Source organism: Schistocerca americana, chromosome 1 (assembly GCF_021461395.2).
Source record: "Schistocerca americana isolate TAMUIC-IGC-003095 chromosome 1, iqSchAmer2.1, whole genome shotgun sequence".
Lineage (NCBI taxonomy): Eukaryota > Metazoa > Arthropoda > Insecta > Orthoptera > Acrididae > Schistocerca > Schistocerca americana.
The window spans coordinates 1235489443-1235510524 of NC_060119.1; the positions used below are offsets into that span (position 1 = coordinate 1235489443).

Here is a 21082-nt window from a genome sequence, read left to right on the forward strand (position 1 = left end):
CGAGGGCGTATAGTGGGCATGCGGGAGGCCGGGTGGACGTACCGCCGAATTGCTCAACACGTGGGGCGTGAGGTCTCCACAGTACATCGATGTTGTCGCCAGTGGTCGGCGGAAGGTGCACGTGCCCGTCGACCTGGGACCGGACCGCAGCGACGCACGGATGCACGCCAAGACCGTAGGATCCTACGCAGTGCCGTAGGGGACCGCACCGCCACTTCCCAGCAAATTAGGGACACTGTTGCTCCTGGGGTATCGGCGAGGACCATTCGCAACCGTCTCCATGAAGCTGGGCTACGGTCCCGCACACCGTTAGGCCGTCTTCCGCTCACGCCCCAACATCGTGCAGCCCGCCTCCAGTGGTGTCGCGACAGGCGTGAATGGAGGTACGAATGGAGACGTGTCGTCTTCAGCGATGAGAGTCGCTTCTGCCTTGGTGCCAATGATGGTCGTATGCGTGTTTGGCACCGTGCAGGTGAGCGCCACAATCAGGACTGCATACGACCGAGGCACACAGGGCCAACACCCGGCATCATGGTGTGGTGAGCGATCTCCTACACTGGCCGTACACCACTGGTGATCGTCGAGGGGACACTGAATAGTGCACGGTACATCCAAACCGTCATCGAACCCATCGTTCTACCATTCCTAGACCGGCAAGGGAACTTGCTGTTCCAACAGGACAATGCACGTCCCCATGTATCCCGTGCCACCCAACGTGCTCTAGAAGGTGTAAGTCAGCTACCCTGGCCAGCAAGATCTCCGGATCTGTCCCCCATTGAGCATGTTTGGGACTGGATGAAGCGTCGTCTCACGCGGTCTGCACGTCCAGCACGAACGCTGGTCCAACTGAGGCGCCAGGTGGAAATGGCATGGCAAGCCGTTCCACAGGAATACATCCAGCATCTCTACGATCGTCTCCATGGGAGAATAGCAGCCTGCATTGCTGCGAAAGGTGGATATACACTGTACTAGTGCCGACATTGTGCATGCTCTGTTGCCTGTGTCTATGTGCCTGTGGTTCTGTCAGTGTGATCATGTGATGTATCTGACCCCAGGAATGTGTCAATAAAGTTTCCCCTTCCTGGGACAATGAATTCACGGTGTTCTTATTTCAATTTCCAGGAGTGTATCATCTCCGTTACGCTATCGCGATTACTATATGATCCTGTAACGATGCGCGCTGCTCTCCGTTGGATCTTCTCTCTCTCTTCTATGAACCCTATCTGGTACGGATCCCACACCGGTGAGCAGTATTCAAACAGTGAGAGAAGAAGTGTACTGTAACCTACTTCCTTTGTTTTCGGACTGCATTTCCTTACGATTCTTCCAATGAATCTCAGTCTGGCATCTGCTTTGCCGACGATTAATTTTATATGGTCATTCGATTTTAAATCACTCCTAATGCCTACTCCCAGATAATTTATGCACATTGTGCACATTACGCTTCTCTACACTGAGATTCAATTGCCATTCCCTGCACCATGCCTCATTTCGTAGCAGATCCTCCTGCATTTCAGTACAATTTTCCATCGTTACAACATCTCGATATACCACAGCATCATCCGCAAAAAGCCTCTGTGAACTTCCGATGTTATCCACAGTGCCAAACGAAGCCTCGCTTCGTGTAAGGAGCATAAACATTGGACCACTGAACAGTGGAAGAACGTTGTGTGCAGTGACGAGTCACGGTACACAATGTGGCGATCCGATGGCTGGGTGTGGGCATGGCGAATGCCCGGTGAACTTCATCTACCAGTGTGTGTAGTGCTAGCAGTGAAATTCGGAGGCCCTGGAGTTACGGTGTGGTCGTGATTTTCACGGAGGGGCTTCCACTCCTTGTTGTTTTGCGTGGCACTATCACAGCACAGGCCTACATTGGTGTTGTGATGATGATGATGATGTTTGGTTTGTAGGGCGCTCAACGGCGCGGTTATCAGCGCCCGTACAATTTCCCAACCTTTGCTCAGCCCAATTTCGCCACTTTCCTGGATGATGATGAAATGATGAGGACAACACAAACACCCAGTCATCTCGAGGCAGGTGAAAATTCCTGACCCCGCCGGGAATCGAACCCGGGACCCCGTGCTCGGGAAGCGAGAACGCAACCGCGAGACCACGAGCGGCGGACATTGGTGCTGTAAGCACCTTGTTACTTCCCACTGTTGAAGAGCAATTCGGGGATGTCGATTGCATCTTTCAACACGACCGAGCACCTGTTCATAATGCACGGCCTGTGGTGCCTGGTTACACGACAATAACATCCCTGTAGTGCACTGGCCTGGACAGAGTCCTGACCTGAATCCTCTAGAACCCCTTTGGGATGTTTTGGAACGCCGACTTCGTGGGAGGCTCTTACCGACCGACATCGATACCTCTCCTCAGAGCAGCACTCCGTGAAGAATGGGCTGCCATTCTCCAAGAAACCTTCCAGCACCTGACTGAACGTATGTCAGCGGTAGTGGAAGCTGTCATTAAGGCTAAGCTTGGGCCAACACCATACTGAATTCCGGGATTACCGATGGAGGGCGCCACGAACTTGTAAGTCATTTTCAGCCAGGTTTCCGGATACTTTTGATCTCATAGTGTAGGTTCCGCTGCTTTAATTGACCCCGAGCGGCAGCTGTGCAGTGTTCTCAATACATGCTAAGTATCAGTCGTCTTCAGAGCAGTGGTTCGAATAGTTGTGATGCATTATGTCAGAGCAAAGTAAATTCGAACTCGGGCAGAGTGTTGGTGCTTTATGGCGGGTGCTCTCGTAACGAAGGCAGTCAAAGTCTTTTTTTTTTCTTTGTTTCGAGAGGCACCTTACCGAACATTTTACAGCATCCAGGCAAAGCAAGAAAACATCATCCGTCAAGTCACAACGCGGACGAAAATGTGTGTTGAATGAGCGTGACTGACGGTCATTAAAGACAACTGTGACGACAAACAAGAGAGCGACAGCTGCAAAAGTTTCTGCAGAACTGAATGTCGCTAGGGAACCCTGCCAGCAACAAAACAACACGAACGGATCTCCATAAGCTGGCAACGTTGGTGCGGAAGCCAAAAACCTGGGCTGTGGAGCAACAGAAGGAATTCATTTGGCCAGATGAGTCATGTTTCTCATTGTTTCCAACTCCTGGCCGAGTTTACGTTCCAAGAATGAAACATGCCTGGGGGTTCGGTCATGATTTTGGCAGTTAGACTGTGGTACTGCAAGGACTCCATGGTTACTGCACTAGGGCACTTTACTGCCAAGAATTTTGTGACTATTGGTTAGGTGCACCCTATAGCAAAATGTTTGTTCCCCAACGGTGATGGTGTGCTCCAAGATGACGAGACCCCTCTTCTCACAGCTCCCGTCGTCCAGCAGTGAGTGGTTTTGTGAGCACGAGGATAAATTCTCGGACCTTCTCTGGCCCTCACATCCACCAGATCTCAGTATTACTGGACCTCTGTTGCCTACTTTGGAGAGGAGGGTGCGTGATCACTGTCCACCTCCATCATCGTATCGTGAACTTGGCACTATCTTGCAGGAGGAATGGTATAAGATACCCCTGAAAACCATAAAGGTTCTGTATTCACCCATTCAGAGACGTCTCTAAACCGTTCTGAATGCCAACGCCTTTCCTACACCGTTTTAGCCATGTCAGTGTATTGTGTTTTTGGTGTTTCCATATTTTTGTCCGAACTCTGTATGTCTTACACTATTATTAATATCGCAATCTTTCAATCACAGAATCGGCAAGACATCCATTTAAACACACATCGTCTTACACTATTATTAATATCGCAATCTTTCAATCACAGAATCGGCAAGACATCCATCTTAACACACATCAAAAAAAGTTTTGGATCACCACGGTTCCCAGAACTCCTGAAGATAGACATTGACTGTGGATGTTGCATCACAGACACAGTCCCTTTGACTGTTCAGAGATGTCACTAAAACCGCCCAAAGATGTAAACAACCATGCATGAGCAGCGCCTATTGGGCGGAGGGGGTCCGACAGCCGATCCGTTCCAGTCATTCCACCAGGAAGGGGGTGCACGACTCGTGTTGTCTGTAGTTCAACCATGCCTACACGGTCAATACTGCGGTTCTATCGCGTCAGCATTTTTACTTTGTGGCAGGAACAGCTCTCAACAAGGGAAGTGTCCAGGCGCCTCGGAGTGAACCAAAGCGATGTTGTTCGGACATGGAGGAGATACAAAGAGACAGGAACAATCGATGACATGCCTCCCTCAGGCCGTCCAAGGACTACTACTGCAGTGGATGACTGCTAACTACGGATTATGGCTCGGAGGAACCCTGACAGCAACACCACCATGTTGAATAGCGCTTTTCGTGCAACCACAGGACGTCGTGTTAGGACTCAAACTGTGCGCAATAGGCTGCATGATGAGCAACTTCACTCCCGACGTTCATGGCGAGATCCATCTTTGCAACCACGACACCGTACAGCGCGGTACAGATGGGCCCAACAACATGCCGAATGGGAATAGACCGTTCAGGATTGGAATCACGTTCACTTTACCGATGAATGTCACATATGCCTTCAACCATACAATCGTCAGAGACGTGTTTGGAGGCAACCCACTCAGGCTGAACGCCTTAGACACACTGTCCAGCGAGTGCAGCAAGGTGGAGGTTCCCAGCTGTCTTGGGGTGACATTATGTAGGGCTGACGCACGCCGCTGATGGTCATGGAAGGCGCCATAAAGACTGTACAATACGTGAATGCCTTCCTCCGACAGATAGTGCAACCATATGGGCAGCATATTGGCCAGGCATTCTCCTTCATGGACGACAATTCGCGCCCCATCGTGCACAGATTGTGAATGACTTCCCTCAGGATAACGACATCGTCGACTAGAGTGGCAAGCATTTTCTCCACACATGAACCCTATCGAACATGCCTGGGATAGTTTGAAAAGGGCTGTTTATGGACGACTTGGCCCACCAACCACTCTGAGGGATCCACGCCGAATCGCTGTTGAGGAGTGGGACAATCTGGACCAACAGTTCCTTGATGAACTTGTAGATAGTATGACACGACGAATATAGGCATACATCAATGCAAGAGGACGTGCTACTGGGTATTTGAGGTACCGGTATGTACAGCAATCTGGACGACCGCCTCTGAAGGTCTTGCTGTATGGTGATACAAAATGCAATGTGTGGTTTTGATAAGCCGTAAAAATGGCGGAAATGATGTTTATATCGATCTCTATTCCAATTTTCTGTACAGGTTCCGGAACTCTCAGAACCGAGGTGATGCAAAACTCTTTTTGATCTTTGTAGTTGTGGGATCGTCGATATGTAGATCCATTCGTTTCATTTCAGTGCATTTACTTAATTTCTGTATTATTTACGCTATGACATGTTTATACAGCCAAAGCAAAATAGTGAAATCTATTGTTAGAAGTGTTTCCAAAATCGATTATTAGAATTTTTACCGAGATTGCTGATTAACGCTGTGATTAAGGCATGTGACTAGATGGAATTCTAAGACTGAGAATCTAATTCCCTTCCACCTATGCAGATTTAGAGTTTCCTGTGGTGTCAGTACACCGCTTAAGACAAATCCTGGGTGATTTCTTTGGAAACGACACGATGTTAGACCTCCCAACACAATGGTAGACCTCTCATGACGCTAATATTTTTCCATTCGACGCACTGACTCAACATTAGTCTCTTTTCCTCTTAACGATCAATTATGTGTTATTATTTTCTTCTCCTGATATTTTCATATCAGTACAGTAAAGCATTTTAATTGACTGAAACTTCCTGGCAGATTAAAACTGTGTGCCCGACCGAGACTCGAACTCGGGACCTTTGCCTTTCGCGGGCAAGTGCTCTACCAACTGAGCTACCGAAGCACGACTCTCGCCCGGTACTCACAGCTTTACTTCTGCCAGTACCTCGTCTCCTACCTTCCAAACTTTACAGAAGCTCTCCTGCGAACCTTGCAGAACTAGCACTCCTGAAAGAAAGGATATTGCGGAGACATGGCTTAGCCACAGCCTGGGGGATGTTTCCAGAATGAGATTTTCACTCTGCAGCGGAGTGTGCGCTGATATGAAACTTCCTGGCAGATTAAGACTGTGTGCCCGACCGAGACTCGAACTCGGGACCTTTGCCTTTCGCGGGCAAGTGCTCTACCAACTGAGCTACCGAAGCACGACTCTCGCCCGGTACTCACAGCTTTACTTCTGCCAGTACCTCGTCTCCTACCTTAATTGACTGCTGACGCACACATCACAAACACTCACAGGTGATGTCAGGATTCCATTTCTATACAACGACGAGTTTACAAGTTCAGTAGTTCCGTCTGCGGAAAGTTGTTTTATTTAGAGCCAATTGTTTTCTCATTGTGACCATAGGCCGTAAAATTTATTACGTTCTTTATTTGCGAAGATTCAGTGCCATAGAAACACTACAAACTTTAGTTCAGAGCAAAACTATACAAATGAATTAAATAGTATCATCAAAGCTGATAAATGATTATCGATATTGTACCACTGGTATATGTGGAGGAGCTAGGTCTGGGTGAACAACGCGTAGAATCACAAATTCAGAGATTTATTAATTAAAAACATACAGTTGGTAAATAAAATAATTTTTTGAAATGAGGTTTATCTGACAAATAATCAGTCAAAATTTTACAATTAAAACTTAGAGTTAGTTAATAAAATGAATTTTAAGAAACCAGGTTCATCACATCAAAGAAATCAGTATTCATATAAACATCATACCACAACAAACTGCGCTGGAAGCTTCTTACACTGAGGTCGTCCACAAGATACATGGTTCATCACTAAATTTCCGTACGAACCATTATAATGGATTGTATAAGTCAATACTTCCAGTCATCTGAAAAATAAGAAATATTAACATTACTCAAACAACGGTTACAATTCTTGTGGTACCAGGTTGAACATGTGGCTATTGTATTCCATCCAAAGACACCACGACTGTAGCCCGGTGACACTCGAAATTACTCTCCAAATTATAGAAAGAAATTTGTAAGACTTTCCTCAAAATTATGTGCTGTAGGCTGTGTACCAGCTTACACTAGGCGGGTTAAAATTTTATTGCGCCGGATAACTAAATAATTTATGGTACACTTCACTAGAACACTATTTTAATGAGTTCCACGTACCTTCTAAAATATCTCAGTAACTCGATCAGCATAAAACAACTTTCATTATTCAAGACAATAACACTTACAAAATACACAGGTGTACGAAATTAAAGCAACAAATTGCTACTTCCCCGTCTTGTGTCTAATTCACGATATAATTGTACATACTGTCATGAGATGTTACTATCATGATGGCACGGAAGATGGCTTTCCGATCAACGGACAACCACGTCAGCAATGACTTCAGGCACGTATGAAACGGGGTAGTGTTTGCAGGGTAGCCTACATTCACAATCGCTGTGTACACAGCCACAGACGGTGCAGTATGACACAGAGAAGACGCCTACAGACTCCCTGCTGTGGTTCAAATGGCTCTGAGCACTATGGGACTTAACATCTGTGGTCATCAGTCCCCTAGAACTTAGAGCTACTTAAACCTAACTAACCTAAGGACATCACACACATCCATGCCCGAGGCAGGATTCGAACCTGCGACCGTAGCAGTCGCGCGGTTCCTAACTGAGCGCCTAGAACCGCTAGACCACTGCAGCCGGCCCTGCTGTGGAGGGCCATACGAAGAATGGCAGCAGGAGAGTCACAAAGTAATATGGCCCGATGACTTAATGTGAGTCATAGTGTTGTTTCTTGGATGAGACGACAGTTTATAGTGGCAGATACTGGATCCCGGAGACTAGGGCAGAGCCGACCACGTGTGACATCAGAAAGAGTGGACTTTTATTTGACTGTAAGGGCACGACGGTACCGCCTTAGTACTGCACTGCAACTGGCATCTGACGTCGCAGGACCTCCTAAAGGTGTTGTACCGAGGCAAACGGTGTACAGAAGGCTTCAGTAGAGTGGTCTTTATTGTTGGTGACCTGTTGTCTGTTTACCTCTGGTGTGTCTTCACAGAATGGAACGGCTAGAGAGATGCCACCTGGACGGTGGGCTAATGTTCTTTTCACAGATGAGTCCCTATTTGGTCTGGAGAGTGATTTTCGACGAATTCGAGTCTGGAGGGCAGTAGGAACACGATTTCGGGACCCAAACTTTGTGGGATGAGACAGGTAACGAGGAGTATCCTTAATGTCTGCGTCCCATAGTGCTCACATAAATCACATGACACACAAGGAGAGACATTATTTTTGCTCGTGAGATTAGGCATGAAATACGGCAGAGCAGCGTCTATACTTTACGGTATATGTATAGTTCGATACAATGTTTCTTCGGACATAGATGCATTTTAATAAATAACATAAATATCGCCATCTCTAACGTCCTAATGTCAGCATTTCTAGCACATGTTCTAAATGACACAGGTTGAGTACTGAGGAGATTATTCACTCACACCTCTGTGCAATCCTCTGAGGACACAGTCCTAAGATCGTTGTGTACAGAATCGTCCGTTACTCGCTTTACTGGTTGTGGACAGCCCTTGCCGCCCTACGCCCTGTGAAATGAGCTATCCAACCAATTTTACGTGATCTTATGTTTATAAAACGTATTTAACGTATAGCCAAGGAACCCTCAAGAGTCCTCTTGTGATGAAATACCATTACGATTGACGCGGTCAACGAATGCTTTCGCACATCTGCAGAAGATGGTTGGACAATTAATACTTTACATAATTCTAATGCTGCTGAGAATGAAATGTTGCATACCTGATAGAAATAAACCGTGGAATTAGGTCTAGAGTTTTTCTAAAAGTAGGTTTGAACGTGAGGACGATTACGACACGATTTTGTTCTCACGATTGATATGACTTTGGAACCTTGAGCCTTAAGAGATGATCCTGGCTACAGAACTCAAGTGTCGCTGAGTGGCGACCGCCGTAGCGCTCATGTTCAGGCAGCGCCTGTCAGCTGAGAAGCGTCACGTGTGGTTAGTGAGGAAGCACATGAGGTGACGCAGCCCCCGGCCGCTGACGAGTACTTGAGTCGGCCTTCATCTCGGCGCTAAGCCTTCCGGCAGAAAAGTGGCTTTACGAGGTTCGCAAGCACGAAGCGCCGCTTTGATTCATTATTAATCCCCTGTAAGGGCGGGCGATCCGAAAAACCGTTTTCAGGCATCCCTCGCTCAGCAACCTTCTGACACTGACAGTGAGTTGCTGCGGTAAGTGGAGTCACAAATAACATTTCAGAAATTCTCCGGTCCAATAGCGTCTAGAAATGTCTGAAGCATCCGTTACGAGTATCTGATGGTCAGTCCGTCCGGTTGGCCTTGCGTACTAACGCACGGCTTCCCGGGCGGGAAGGAGCGCCGGCCCTCGGCACGAATCCGCCCGGCGGATTTGTGTCGAAGTCCCGTGAGCCGCCCAGTCTGTGGATAGTTTTTAGGCGGTTTTCCATCTGCCACGGCGAATGCGGGCTGGTTCCCCTTATTCCGCCTCAGTTACACTATGTCGGTGATTGCTGCGCAAACAAGTTCTCCACGTACGCGTACACCACCATTACTCTACCACGCAAACATAGGGGTTACACTGGTCTGGTGTGAGGCGTTCCCTGGGGGTCCACCAGGGGCCGAACCGCACAATAACCCTGGGTTCGGTGTGGGGCGGTGGAGGGGTGAATTGGACTGCAGTAGACGTCGTGGAGTTGCGGACCACTGCGGCTGCGGCGGGGACGGAGCCTCTCCGTCGTTTCTAGGCCCCTGGTTAACATAACATAATATCTGATGGGCAAAATAAAAGAAGACTTTTCAGTTCTCACTGATACGCTGTAGGCATAAATTGTTTTCATTGCTCTTAAAGCAATATTGTGCTTTAAGAGCAATGAATATTTCAATGAATAGCAACAGAGCAATGAACAGTTTATGCCAGCGTTTTCTGTGGACTGATCTGGCATGCGATGATCATTTGATGTCGATTCGTAGAAGGTCGATGGTCTTTATCTCCCACCTACACTGCTGCCAATTTTGTAATTGCAAAAATTTATAACTTAAAATATTTAATTACAGGAAGTTAAGAATCTTCGAAATTAAGATCACACAGACATAAGTAACAGGTGGACTTAATTATGAAAGATTTTTCGGGAAACCTCATACGATGCTGCAGGTACGAAGACAAGAAAAGAAAAGAAAAGCTCAAATGGAACAAAGGGTGGTTTTTAAAGAGAAGATTCTCATTCAAGCAACATTAGAATATCACAAAATATATGCAGTAAACAGTACTGTCTGAAAGCGTAGGACGAAATGAGAACATGAAATTAAAATTTGTTAACTGGAACAAAAACAAACGCAAGTGTGTGAAAAAAAAATTAATTTGGGTAGACTTCACCAGCTCGGGTAGCACATGGCACAGTGAATCATAAACACAAAAAGTTAACAGTGCTTCTCTTTGAGGCAAATGATATGAGTGCAGTAATTAGTGTATCTTACAAGAACAGTGACACCTCTGAAACTTCCTGCAGATGAAAACTATTGCCGGACTGGGACTAGAACCACGCACGTTAAGCAGGAAAACCGTTTACATTGGGAAGTAGGAGGTGAGGTGCTACCACAAGTAAAGCTGTTGGGTAAGAGGGAGCGGGGGAGAGGGGGAGGTCGTGAGTCGTGCTCGGGTAGCTGAGTCCGTAGAGCACTTGCCCGTGAAGACAAAGGTCCCTGGTTCCAGTCCTGATCTGGCACACAGTTTTAATCTGCCAGGAAGTTTTATATCAGCGCACACTCCGCTGCGGAGCGGAAGATTCATTCCGGTGACAACCTTATTAAAATAAAACTGTATAAACGTATTTTTAATACTTTAACCAACAAGGTAATATTTTTGCATTTGTTATTAACAAGCTGAACTATAAATAAAATTGAGGAAGAAATAGGCGTCTTCAGTTAAATTACGGAGATTGACTTGTACTCTTCTTCCAGAAGAACAGCGGTTTCTTGTTACATTAGATAGTCGTCCCCAGATACGTCATCATTCAGACGAAGGACAACTCGAAACATGCACCGTGCCACTGACTCGGTCAGTGGAGGCAGTTTTATACTGTGAGGGAAATTCACGTGGACTACCATGCGACCTGTGGTAGTAATCGAAGGCGCCCTGACAGTTGTGGACCACGTGGACGTTGGAGACACTTCCATCCTTTCATGCTTGATGCCTTTCCCGGCAGCGATGGCATCTTCCAGTACAATAACTGTCGATGTCACAAGGTCAGAATCGTGCCACAGTGGTTTCAGAACCACGATAGTGAACTCACTTTGATGTCTTGTCCACCAAATTCGTGTAATGTGAACCCGATGGGATCTGTCCCTACAAACCACTGCCCGTAATTAACGGAAACCACGTGACAAGTGCGCAGATATCTTGTGCCACATAGTTCCGGAAACCTATCAAGGGCATGTCAGACCCATGCCATTCAGAATCGCCTATATAACGTGTTCCAAGGGAGGACAAACGCTCTATTAAGCGGGCGGTCATAACGTCTCGGCTCACCGGTGTACGTACATGCCCCAAGGAAATTCCTCGTTGAAAATTATTTTATGGTTACCTGAAATTATCATTCAGTGGAGAAAACTAGCTATAAATTTGTGTTGTACTGTTCTTGTGAAAAGCAATTTATTTGCCAAGATCCCTATGTATTGCCACCTTCAGATACATAAAACCGGGGAGTGTAGCTACGTCATACAACTGAGACCACGCTGTCACATTAGGACTACACAATATGCATAAGAAAGTCGAGGCCCTACAATGACATGCCAGGTGTCCTACCCTATTGCATGTACAACTTGGAGTACGAATGGCAGGAACAAGGCATACCACATCTTGCCTGTCCGTGGTATAATGCCATGTTGGGTGGGACAGTATACTGTGTAATCCTAATGCGACTGTGTGTTTAAGTACTGCGTGATATAACTACCAATGCCAGATTTTATGGATCTGAAGATTGCAATACATATTGCCGAAACATATTATGCAGTAATTGTGTTAACACAGTGATCTTGGCAAATAAGTTGTTTTCCACAAGAACACTACTTGGAACACGCCCGGATGTACCAAATGGGGGTGGGGGACCCTTTAGCTGTTTTTTTTTTTACTTCGGACCCTGCGCCCTGTCCACACCACGTACCTGGTAATCCCGCGGCGGTCGTACTGTCCTACTCCACACTGCTGCTGGCTTGCCTGAAATTATCTATCGAAATATGCAAGAGGGAGTAGGGGAGCCACTCAACGTCAGAACACAACACTGTCTTACGTCTGGTATGAACAACTATATTCTTAGACGATAAAAGAAAGTCGCAGGTTGCACTGTTTACATTCTAATTCATAAATGTTTATCCCGATTAATGGATGATTACCAGTCCACAATATCACTCAGACTAGCGTACGTGTAACCGACACGACGCGGGTGATTGTTGAGGATGCGGAAGCCGAAAGATAAAATGAAAGTTCTTACGCTCGTCACACATACAGATATTTGGCACCAGTCCTCCTTGACATTAATAATGATATAACACTGTTCGTAAAGTTAATTTTTCAGTTCTCAGTTCTCACTTGTACGAGCGTGCGCGTAACCGTCGCGGCGCGGTGCGGCTGATTGTTGATAATGCGGAAACACGATGATCGAACGCACGTCCTCACGCTCGCTACAAGACACTGGGCACTTGATCGCACCCTTTTAAGGTGACTAATTTTTGCTGATTCACATCAGTTCATTCTTGGAGACCGAATACGGCGCGGATGATTGATACTGTGCGGTACGACACGCAACGAGAGGATACACAAATACGTTATCAGCAGCACTGCTCATTTTTAAATTACTTCTTGACGCAGTTTCACCTGAATCCTTTGCTTATTTAATCACTTTACCGTCATAGCACTTGTAGCATCACTTCAACTTCCATACTAATAATGCCTCTCACATGCAGAACTACACACTACACAACATAACAGTTCCGTGTCCCATGCTCGACTCGATTGATGCGGCTGCTCGCAAAGATACTCCGCAACCAAGCCAGCGATATGACAAAATCCTTACATACTGTACTAAATTATGTTAATCTGCTCAATAGTTGACCACTGAAACGCATTTAATGCACAAATGACACAAGCAGACAAACAGTTAGTCGTTTACTTTTTCGTCTACAATATTGTATTTAGCGCTGTAACAGCCTTTACATACTGAACACTATGTTGTGATGAGCGTTTTCTTGTACCGGAATGTGTGGTATCAGTACAAGGCACAGGCATCGTGTCTAATACCAGCCCTTCATTAGGTAGGGTGACCTAGTACCCCCAAGATCTACATCTACATCTACATTTATACTCCGCAAGCCACCCAACGGTGTGTGGCGGAGGTTACTTTACGTGCCACTGTCGTTACCTCCCTTTCCTGTTCCAGTCGCGTATGGTTCGCGGGAAGAACGACTGCCGGAAAGCCTCCGTGCTCGCTCGAATCACTCTAATTTTACATTCGTGATCTCCTCGGGAGGTATAAGTAGGGGGAAGCAACATATTCGATACCTCATCCAGAAACGCACCCTCTCGAAACCTGGCGAGCAAGCTACACCGCGATGCAGAGCGCCTCTCTTGCAGAGTCTGCCACTTGAGTTTGCTAAACATCTCCGTAACGCTATCTCGCTTATAAAATAACCCTGTGACGAAACGCGCCGCTCTTCTTTGGATCTTCTCTATCTCCTCTGTCAACCCGACCTGGTACGGATCCCACACTGATGAGCAATATTCAAGTAAGGTCGAACGAGTGTTTTGTAAGCCACCTCCTTTGTTGATGGACTACATTTTCTAAGGACTCTCCCAATGAATCTCAACCTAGCACCCGCCTTACCAACAATTAATTTTATATGATCATTCCACTTCAAATCGTTCCGTACGCATACTCCGAGATATTTTACAGAAGTAACTGCTACCAGTGTTTGTTCTGCTATCATATAATCATACAATAAAGGATCCTTCTTTATATACATTCGCAATATGTAGAGTCTCCCTTCCATGCGGAATAAAAATGTGTGCTGATGGGGGGGGGGGGGGGAGGGGAGGGGGGAAATTTGTCTCCTTCACTCCCAGCGCCATCTTCTGTTAATAATAAAAGTTCAACAAATAGAATCTAGTTTATCTGTGACCAAATAAATAGGGATCTACGTAATGATGTGAAGAATAGTCCTCGAATAGCTGAGTAAGGATGACCACGTGGTACTGCATGTAAGACGCTGTGAGTGTGGTGTGCCGTGTCCGCAGAAGCCACGGGAGGAATGCCGCCCCGGCTGACGCAGCGGTCCTCCACGTCGCTGGCGGTGGCGGAGGGCCGTGACGTCACCCTCAGCTGTGCAGCGCAGGCCAACCCGGCCCCAACATTCACGTGAGTATACGGATTAGATTAGATTAGTACTTGTTCCATAGATCATGAATAGGACACTTCGTAATGATGTGGAACGTGTCAGGTTAATAAAAGATGTCTATACAAGATATTACATTACACAAAATATTACATGACACTCAATATTTTTAATTTTTTTTTTTTGTGTTTTGTTTTTTGTGGGGGTTGGGGAAATTACTCACTTACTATATTCAAAAATTCATCTAACGAGTAGAAGGAGTTGCCATTAAGAAATTCTTTCAATTTCCTTTTAAATGCTATATGGCTATCTGTCACACTTTTGATGCTGTTAGGTAAGTGACCAAAGACTTTTGTGGCAGCATAATTTACCCCCTTCTGAGCCAAAGTTAGATTTAACCTTGAGTAGTGAAGGTCATCCTTTCTCCTAGTGTTGTAGCCATGTACAGTGCTATTATTTTTGAATTCGTTCGGGTTGTTAATAACAAATTTCATAAGTGAATATATATGTATGTATTGTGAGGCTACAGTGAAGATCTCTAGCTCTTTAAATGTCTGTAGGATGATCTTGGATGAGCTCCAGCAATTATTCTGATTACACGCTTTTATGCAATGAATACTCTTTTACTCAATGATGAGTTACCCCAGAATATGATGCCATACGAAAGCAGAGAATGAAAATAGGCGTGGTAAGCTAATTTACTCAGATGTATATCTCCAAAATTTGCAGTGACCCTAATAGCATAAGTAGCTGAACTGAAACGTTTCAGCAGAACCACAGTGTGTTTTTTCCAGTTCAACCCCTCCTCAATTAGAGATGTACAAATTCCCCTTGCAGCCTGCTTGCCCCTAGCTCCTCTGCAACCATTGATGCAGGTCAGCCTGCCGCGACGTAAACACAAGAGTGCGCGTGTACCGAGGCATAGCGGGTAATGCGGCCGACTTGGGCTCCCGCAAGCCCGGGCTACCTGGGTTCCCACAAGCCTCCCAAGCTTCACGGGACCCGCTCAGCTTGTTGCGCTTGACAACAGGTTGCGCTGTCAAGCTACCGTGACTAGCGTAGCCAGGTAGTTAGCCCGCAGTTCATTTATCGCAACGGTGGGGGCAGCACAATGAATAGGTCGAACTTTAGCGAGATTAAAAAAAAAATTGACAACTGGCGAATACATGCTGGTAACGGAACAGAGCACAAGTGGCGCATGGGAAACGTTTTCGTGTTTTATGAGGCCGCTTCAAATAAATCGGTAGGTGTGTCTCAATGCAAACTATGTAAAAAGCTCTTAAGTACTTATTCGGGAATCTCGAGTATGTTACTATATGTGTGCAAATTTGACAAGCAGTTCCCTCACTCCGTAAATATCTTGAAAGAGGACAAAGATTTAGTGGCCGAAAAGTGCGTCGAAATGTGTGCTAAGGACATGAGACCATTTAGCAGTTTAGAGGGAGAAGGATTTCATGGTAACCCGCAAACGATGTCAAAAACTTTTGTAAGGTACTCTATTCCATGTACTGTCCGAAATATTGTGTAGACAGTGATGTTCCTCTTGATGCTCAAGTGTACAAAATTTCTTCAAGATCGGAATAAAACTGTACGTTGGTGTAGAAGTGTGTAATAAAGTACCCTCCGCCTTGCACCATTTATAATTTTAAGCAGACAGCGCCCTTCATTCTGCTTTGAATATCAAGTGTGCCAAATTTCATCAATATCGGAATAAAAACGTAAAATTTGTCTAATTCCGTTAGGTAAAGTAACCTCTGCCATGCACCCTACGAAATTTTATGTAGGCTGTGACCTTCCTCTTGGTTTCAAGGTATAGCATGCAAAATTCCATCAAGATTGTATGCAATACAAACACACGGACACAATGAAAACGCACTTTCAGTTTTTCTCAAATTTTCCAATTTTTCGGTCGATTTTCCAAAAATTTTATTTCATAAAAACCTTGTCCTGAGAATTACGAACACAACAGCAACAAAAAATTAGCCAAATTGGTCCAGCCGTTCTCGAGTTTTACGCTTATCAACACATTTGGCAATTCATTTTTTTTATATAGATAAAAAGCCCAAAATATACACGTAAAGGAAGAATGTACAAATAAAACCCAATATTTTTTGACCTGAAATTGATATGTATAATGTTTGGTGCTCAGGTGAAATAAAAGCTTTTAATTAACATTCATAATACGACAATGACGCGCGCAGACTAAACAGCTGCGCAGCGCAGCTCAGCAGTAATATGGGCACGCAAGCAAGTTTCCCGCAGCCTGCCCGGGTTGGGTTCTGCTAGGCTTGGCTGCGAGTGAAGCAGCCTGCCCGTTCTGTTGACAACGCGCGGCGGCCTGCCCGCCTGGCCACCGGGCAAGCACGGGCGGGCTAAAAGCGGAACATATGCACCACTGTCATCAATGCATACATCAAGAAATTTTGAATATTCTACCTTAGCTACCGATTTCTGGTCGAAGTCTATATTTATTAATGGTGTCATTCCATTTACTGTCTGGAACTGTATATACCGTTTTTTGCCAAAGTTTAATGAGAGCCAATTTGCGGAGAACCACTAGATGATTTTCTGAAAAACATCGTTTACAATTTCACCTGTTAATTCTTGTCTGTTGGGTGTGATAGCTTTACTTGTATCGTCGGCAAAAAGCACCAACTTTGCATCTTCATGAATATAGAATAACAAGTCATTAATATATATTAAGAACAGCAGAGGACCCAAGACCGAACCTTGCGGCACCCCATTCTTGATTGTTCCCCAGTTTGAGAAACCACCAGTTTTTTGCATATTATGTGAACTGTTTATTTCAACTTTCTGCACTCTTCCAGTTAGGTATGATTTAAACCATTTGAGCCCTGTCCCATTCATACCACAGTACTTGAGTCTATCTAGAAGTATTCCATGATTTAGACAATCAAAAGCCTTTGATAGGTCACAAAAAATCCCAACGGGTGACTTCCAGTTACTCAGAGCCCTTAATATTTCATTAGTGAAAGTATATGTAGCATTTTCCGTTGAAAACCTCTTCTGGAAACCAAACTGACATTTTTTTAAAACTTTATTTTACAAAGGTGTGAAGCTACTCTACAACACATTACTTTTTCAAGAATTTTGGATAAGGCAGTCAGAAGAGAGAATGGGCGGTAGTTGTTGACATCAGACGTATCCCCTTTTTTATGCAGTGGTTTAACAATGGCACACTTCAGTCTATCTGGGAAAATACCCTGCTTCAGAGAGTTATTGCATATGTGGCTAAGAATCCCACTTATTTCTTGGGAACAAGTTTTTATTATCCTGCACAGTAGTACGCTGCTTGAGCATTGATAGTGAACGTTGTATCTCTTCCCACAGCTCATACTGAAGTGGTTCTAAAGTATAATACATAACTCCCGGCCAAGGCGTAGGGTTGTCGTCTTGACTGGTGCCTTCACTAGACCCCTACACGCCAAGCTTTTGCCTAACTAGAGATGTCCGTTACAATCCATTAACATATTTCTCTTGTCAGAAAGGACAGCTTCTATCTCCAATACATTATTACTCTATTACAGGATAAAAAACCACAGATTCACATATAGACTGGCATGCTTTATTTTGTACAGTGGGAGCCGTTACTGAATGGATTTGATAGTATAAAAATTTGATTTTTATTTTTTACTCGATGTTCGTCAGTACCTTCTGCCTGGCGGATAGTTTCAGCGTATCAGTCACATTGCACAAAACCAGACAGAACCACTTTGAAACTCGCGTGTTGAACCATCAGCAGCTAAACTCACGTGTTGCTGACGAGGTAACGCTACCGAACTGCGCGTCTACAACTTGGCTGTCCAATAGGGAGGGTTGGAGGCGGTCACGTGGGGGTGGAGCCGCGGCCAGCCGTTGGCAGCGGGCACGCCGCCCGGTCTCATTTGCTGGCAGCTTCCGACCCGACCAGATGCTCTCCTCTCCTGCTCTCTTCGGCAGCAGTCCATTCAGTTCCGGCGGCTTCTCTAGGCCTGCCTTCCCTTTGTACGGCACTAAACTACCACGCACTTAAAATATGTTTGATTTTTTACCTCCATGGGTACCCACTGCTTTCCCTTCCTCGCCAATCCTGACAGATTAATAATTGTAAGCATTTGGTTTACGTGAATTATTTACCTACGTACTCAAATGGCTCTGAGTACTACGGGACTTTACATCAGAGGTCATCAGTCCCGTAGAACTTAAAACTACTTAAACCTAACTAACCTAAGGACATCACACATATCCATGTTCGAGGCAGGATTCGAACCTGCAACCGTAACAGTCACGCGGTTCCGGACTGAAGCGTCTAGAACCGCTCGGCCACAACGGCCGGCTTCCCTACGTACTACCATTCCACATAAGCAGCCATTGACTTTTGGTGCAATGTTATAAACACTTAAATGATCACATGTATTCTCACCCTTTTCAGATGATATATGATTCGTATGTCGTCAGTAATACTTTGCCTCGAAATAAAATATTTAATTTCAAGCAGTATATCCTTTGGAAATTCGGATAACACTCAATGTTTCCTTACTACATACAGCAATAGCACAAAGAATTAACAGCGCTTCAATTAGTGATACTAAAACTAAACACGCGACGAACATCTACCAACTGAGAATATCATATAAGACATATGTAAACGTTTTTTCCTAACTTTTTTTCTCGAGAATTCCTTTTAATGTTTTTACGGTTTTATCTGTCATTTCCTTCAGAAAGAACTACTTTTTTTGCTTAATTATTCATATATGTGGCAATAATCTGTAGTCGGTGGGAGTGGTCGTGCGGTTCTAGGCGCTTCAGTTTGGAACCGCGTGGCCGCTACGGCCGCAGGTTCGAATCCTGCCTCGGGCGTGGATGTGCGTGATGTCCTTAGGTTAGTTAGGTTTAAGTAGTTCTAAGTTCTAGGGGCTGATGACCTCCGATGTTAAGTCCCATAGTGCTCAGAGCCATTTGAACCATTTGAATAATCTGTACTTCCGTAAAAACAACTCGTCTAGCCTTTCCACGTTAAGAACAAACTATTATAAAATAGAGTGGATTTTATTTATAATTGTGACAAAATCCAACTTCGAGAAAATAAGAATCAGTCTTTTACTTTCTTTTATAGCAAAAGAGCGAGAAAATTACTAGCCAGTTACAAAATGGCTCACATGGCTCTAAGCACTATGGGACTTAACATCTAGATTTAGAACTACGTAAACCTAACGTAACCTAAGGACATCACACACATCCATGCCCCAGGCAGGATTCGAACCTACGACCGTAGCAGCCATGTGGTTCCGGACTGAAGCGCCTAGATCCACTCGGCCACAGCGGCCGGCTAGCTATTTACACACTACATTGAGTAAAATCGAAATCCACCATGCAACGACCCATGATTGGCATACCCTAAAAAAAAATAAAAGATTTCCACCGCCACTGTCCGTTATTAAAATATTAGGAAGTCTCAACTTCTTCGGGTGGCAACTACTGTCGTCGATTTATTAGGAGCCTTTTAGGAAAGTGTAGCTGATCCATAAAGAAGATCGCGTATAAAACACTCGTGCGATACACTGGGTGCTGCTACTGTGTCCAAGGCCCATATTACACTGTCAAAGTTCTTTGGTCAAAATTCTTTGCCACAGATTTTGTCAAACTTCTTTCATTAAAGTACTTCGCTCGAACTATTACAGAATGGTCAGATTTTTCGTCATAGTTGTTGGAAAATGGATGCCGGACAGCAAATTGTCTGTACAGCAGCAATTAATGTAATGGAAGAAAAAACGAAGCGATTGTGTGCGAAACGAAAAGAGCAGACTGAAGTGTTCACCACAATTTGCTTCGTGAGTTGCTGTGTGAGGACTTAAAAGAGCTACGAAAACTGAGAATGGACGAACAGATATTTGTCCTTGTGGAAGTAACCTCTCAAATTTGCAAAGAAAGAACTCATTTAAGAATTTAGATTTCTGCTAAAGATCGTCTAGTGGTTAAGCTAAGATTTTTTGCAACAGGCGAAAGCTATTCAAGTTTGCAATAGAGAACTCGCATCCCACTGTGTACCATTCCAAGCAGATCACATGAAGGATGTTCCGAAATAATGTTTTTTTAAAGTTAACATTTTTAAAGTTACTCCAGCTTTTTTCATGTATGGTGCAGCGTCTGGAAGGAAAAGCAATAAATTTCCGTGTTGAATACCTTCAAGCGACAGTAACTGCGATCCAGACTCTCTGTTGTAAGCAGGCATCCTTTTATTGATTCATCTTTTGAAGGGTCTAATTGCCGAATGATGGGATTGGCAATAAGACGACACGTAGTGTCAGTTCACCTTTAATAATTTTCATTGCCTCATGGTGCCGTTCACTTGCGTAACATTTTCACAGACTTGACTCATTGAGCACAGAGTCGCCGTATAGTTCACTAAAAACTGTGTTAACGTAGGATTCTGTAGTTTCCACAAAGGGATTCCGACAGCAATAAAATCAGTAAGTCGAATACCAACCGCGATTTTAGACTCAGTGTTGCAGTTGCCGTTGGAAGCAAAGAGAGTTTGCTCCCAGTAGCCTTGGAAACTGCATCTTCGTGTTTTGTTGTACTAATATGTTGAGGAATTAAATATTTCTTATCGCAGTTCTCTGATTACTCTCATATTATCCACAGAAGTATTTTTGTCATCAGTAGCAAAC

General features: G+C 44.9%; 1 protein-coding gene across 1 annotated transcript in view; it reads left to right on the plus strand.

Moving 5' to 3' along the window:
• The window catches only part of LOC124598405 (Down syndrome cell adhesion molecule-like protein Dscam2), a 701156-nt gene that overhangs the window by 234473 nt on the left and 445601 nt on the right, over window positions 1-21082 (plus strand). The window contains exon 6 of the mRNA XM_047135998.1: window positions 14314-14434. Within this exon, the coding sequence (XP_046991954.1) occupies window positions 14314-14434 (121 nt within the window). The remainder of the gene's footprint in view (window positions 1-14313; window positions 14435-21082) is intronic.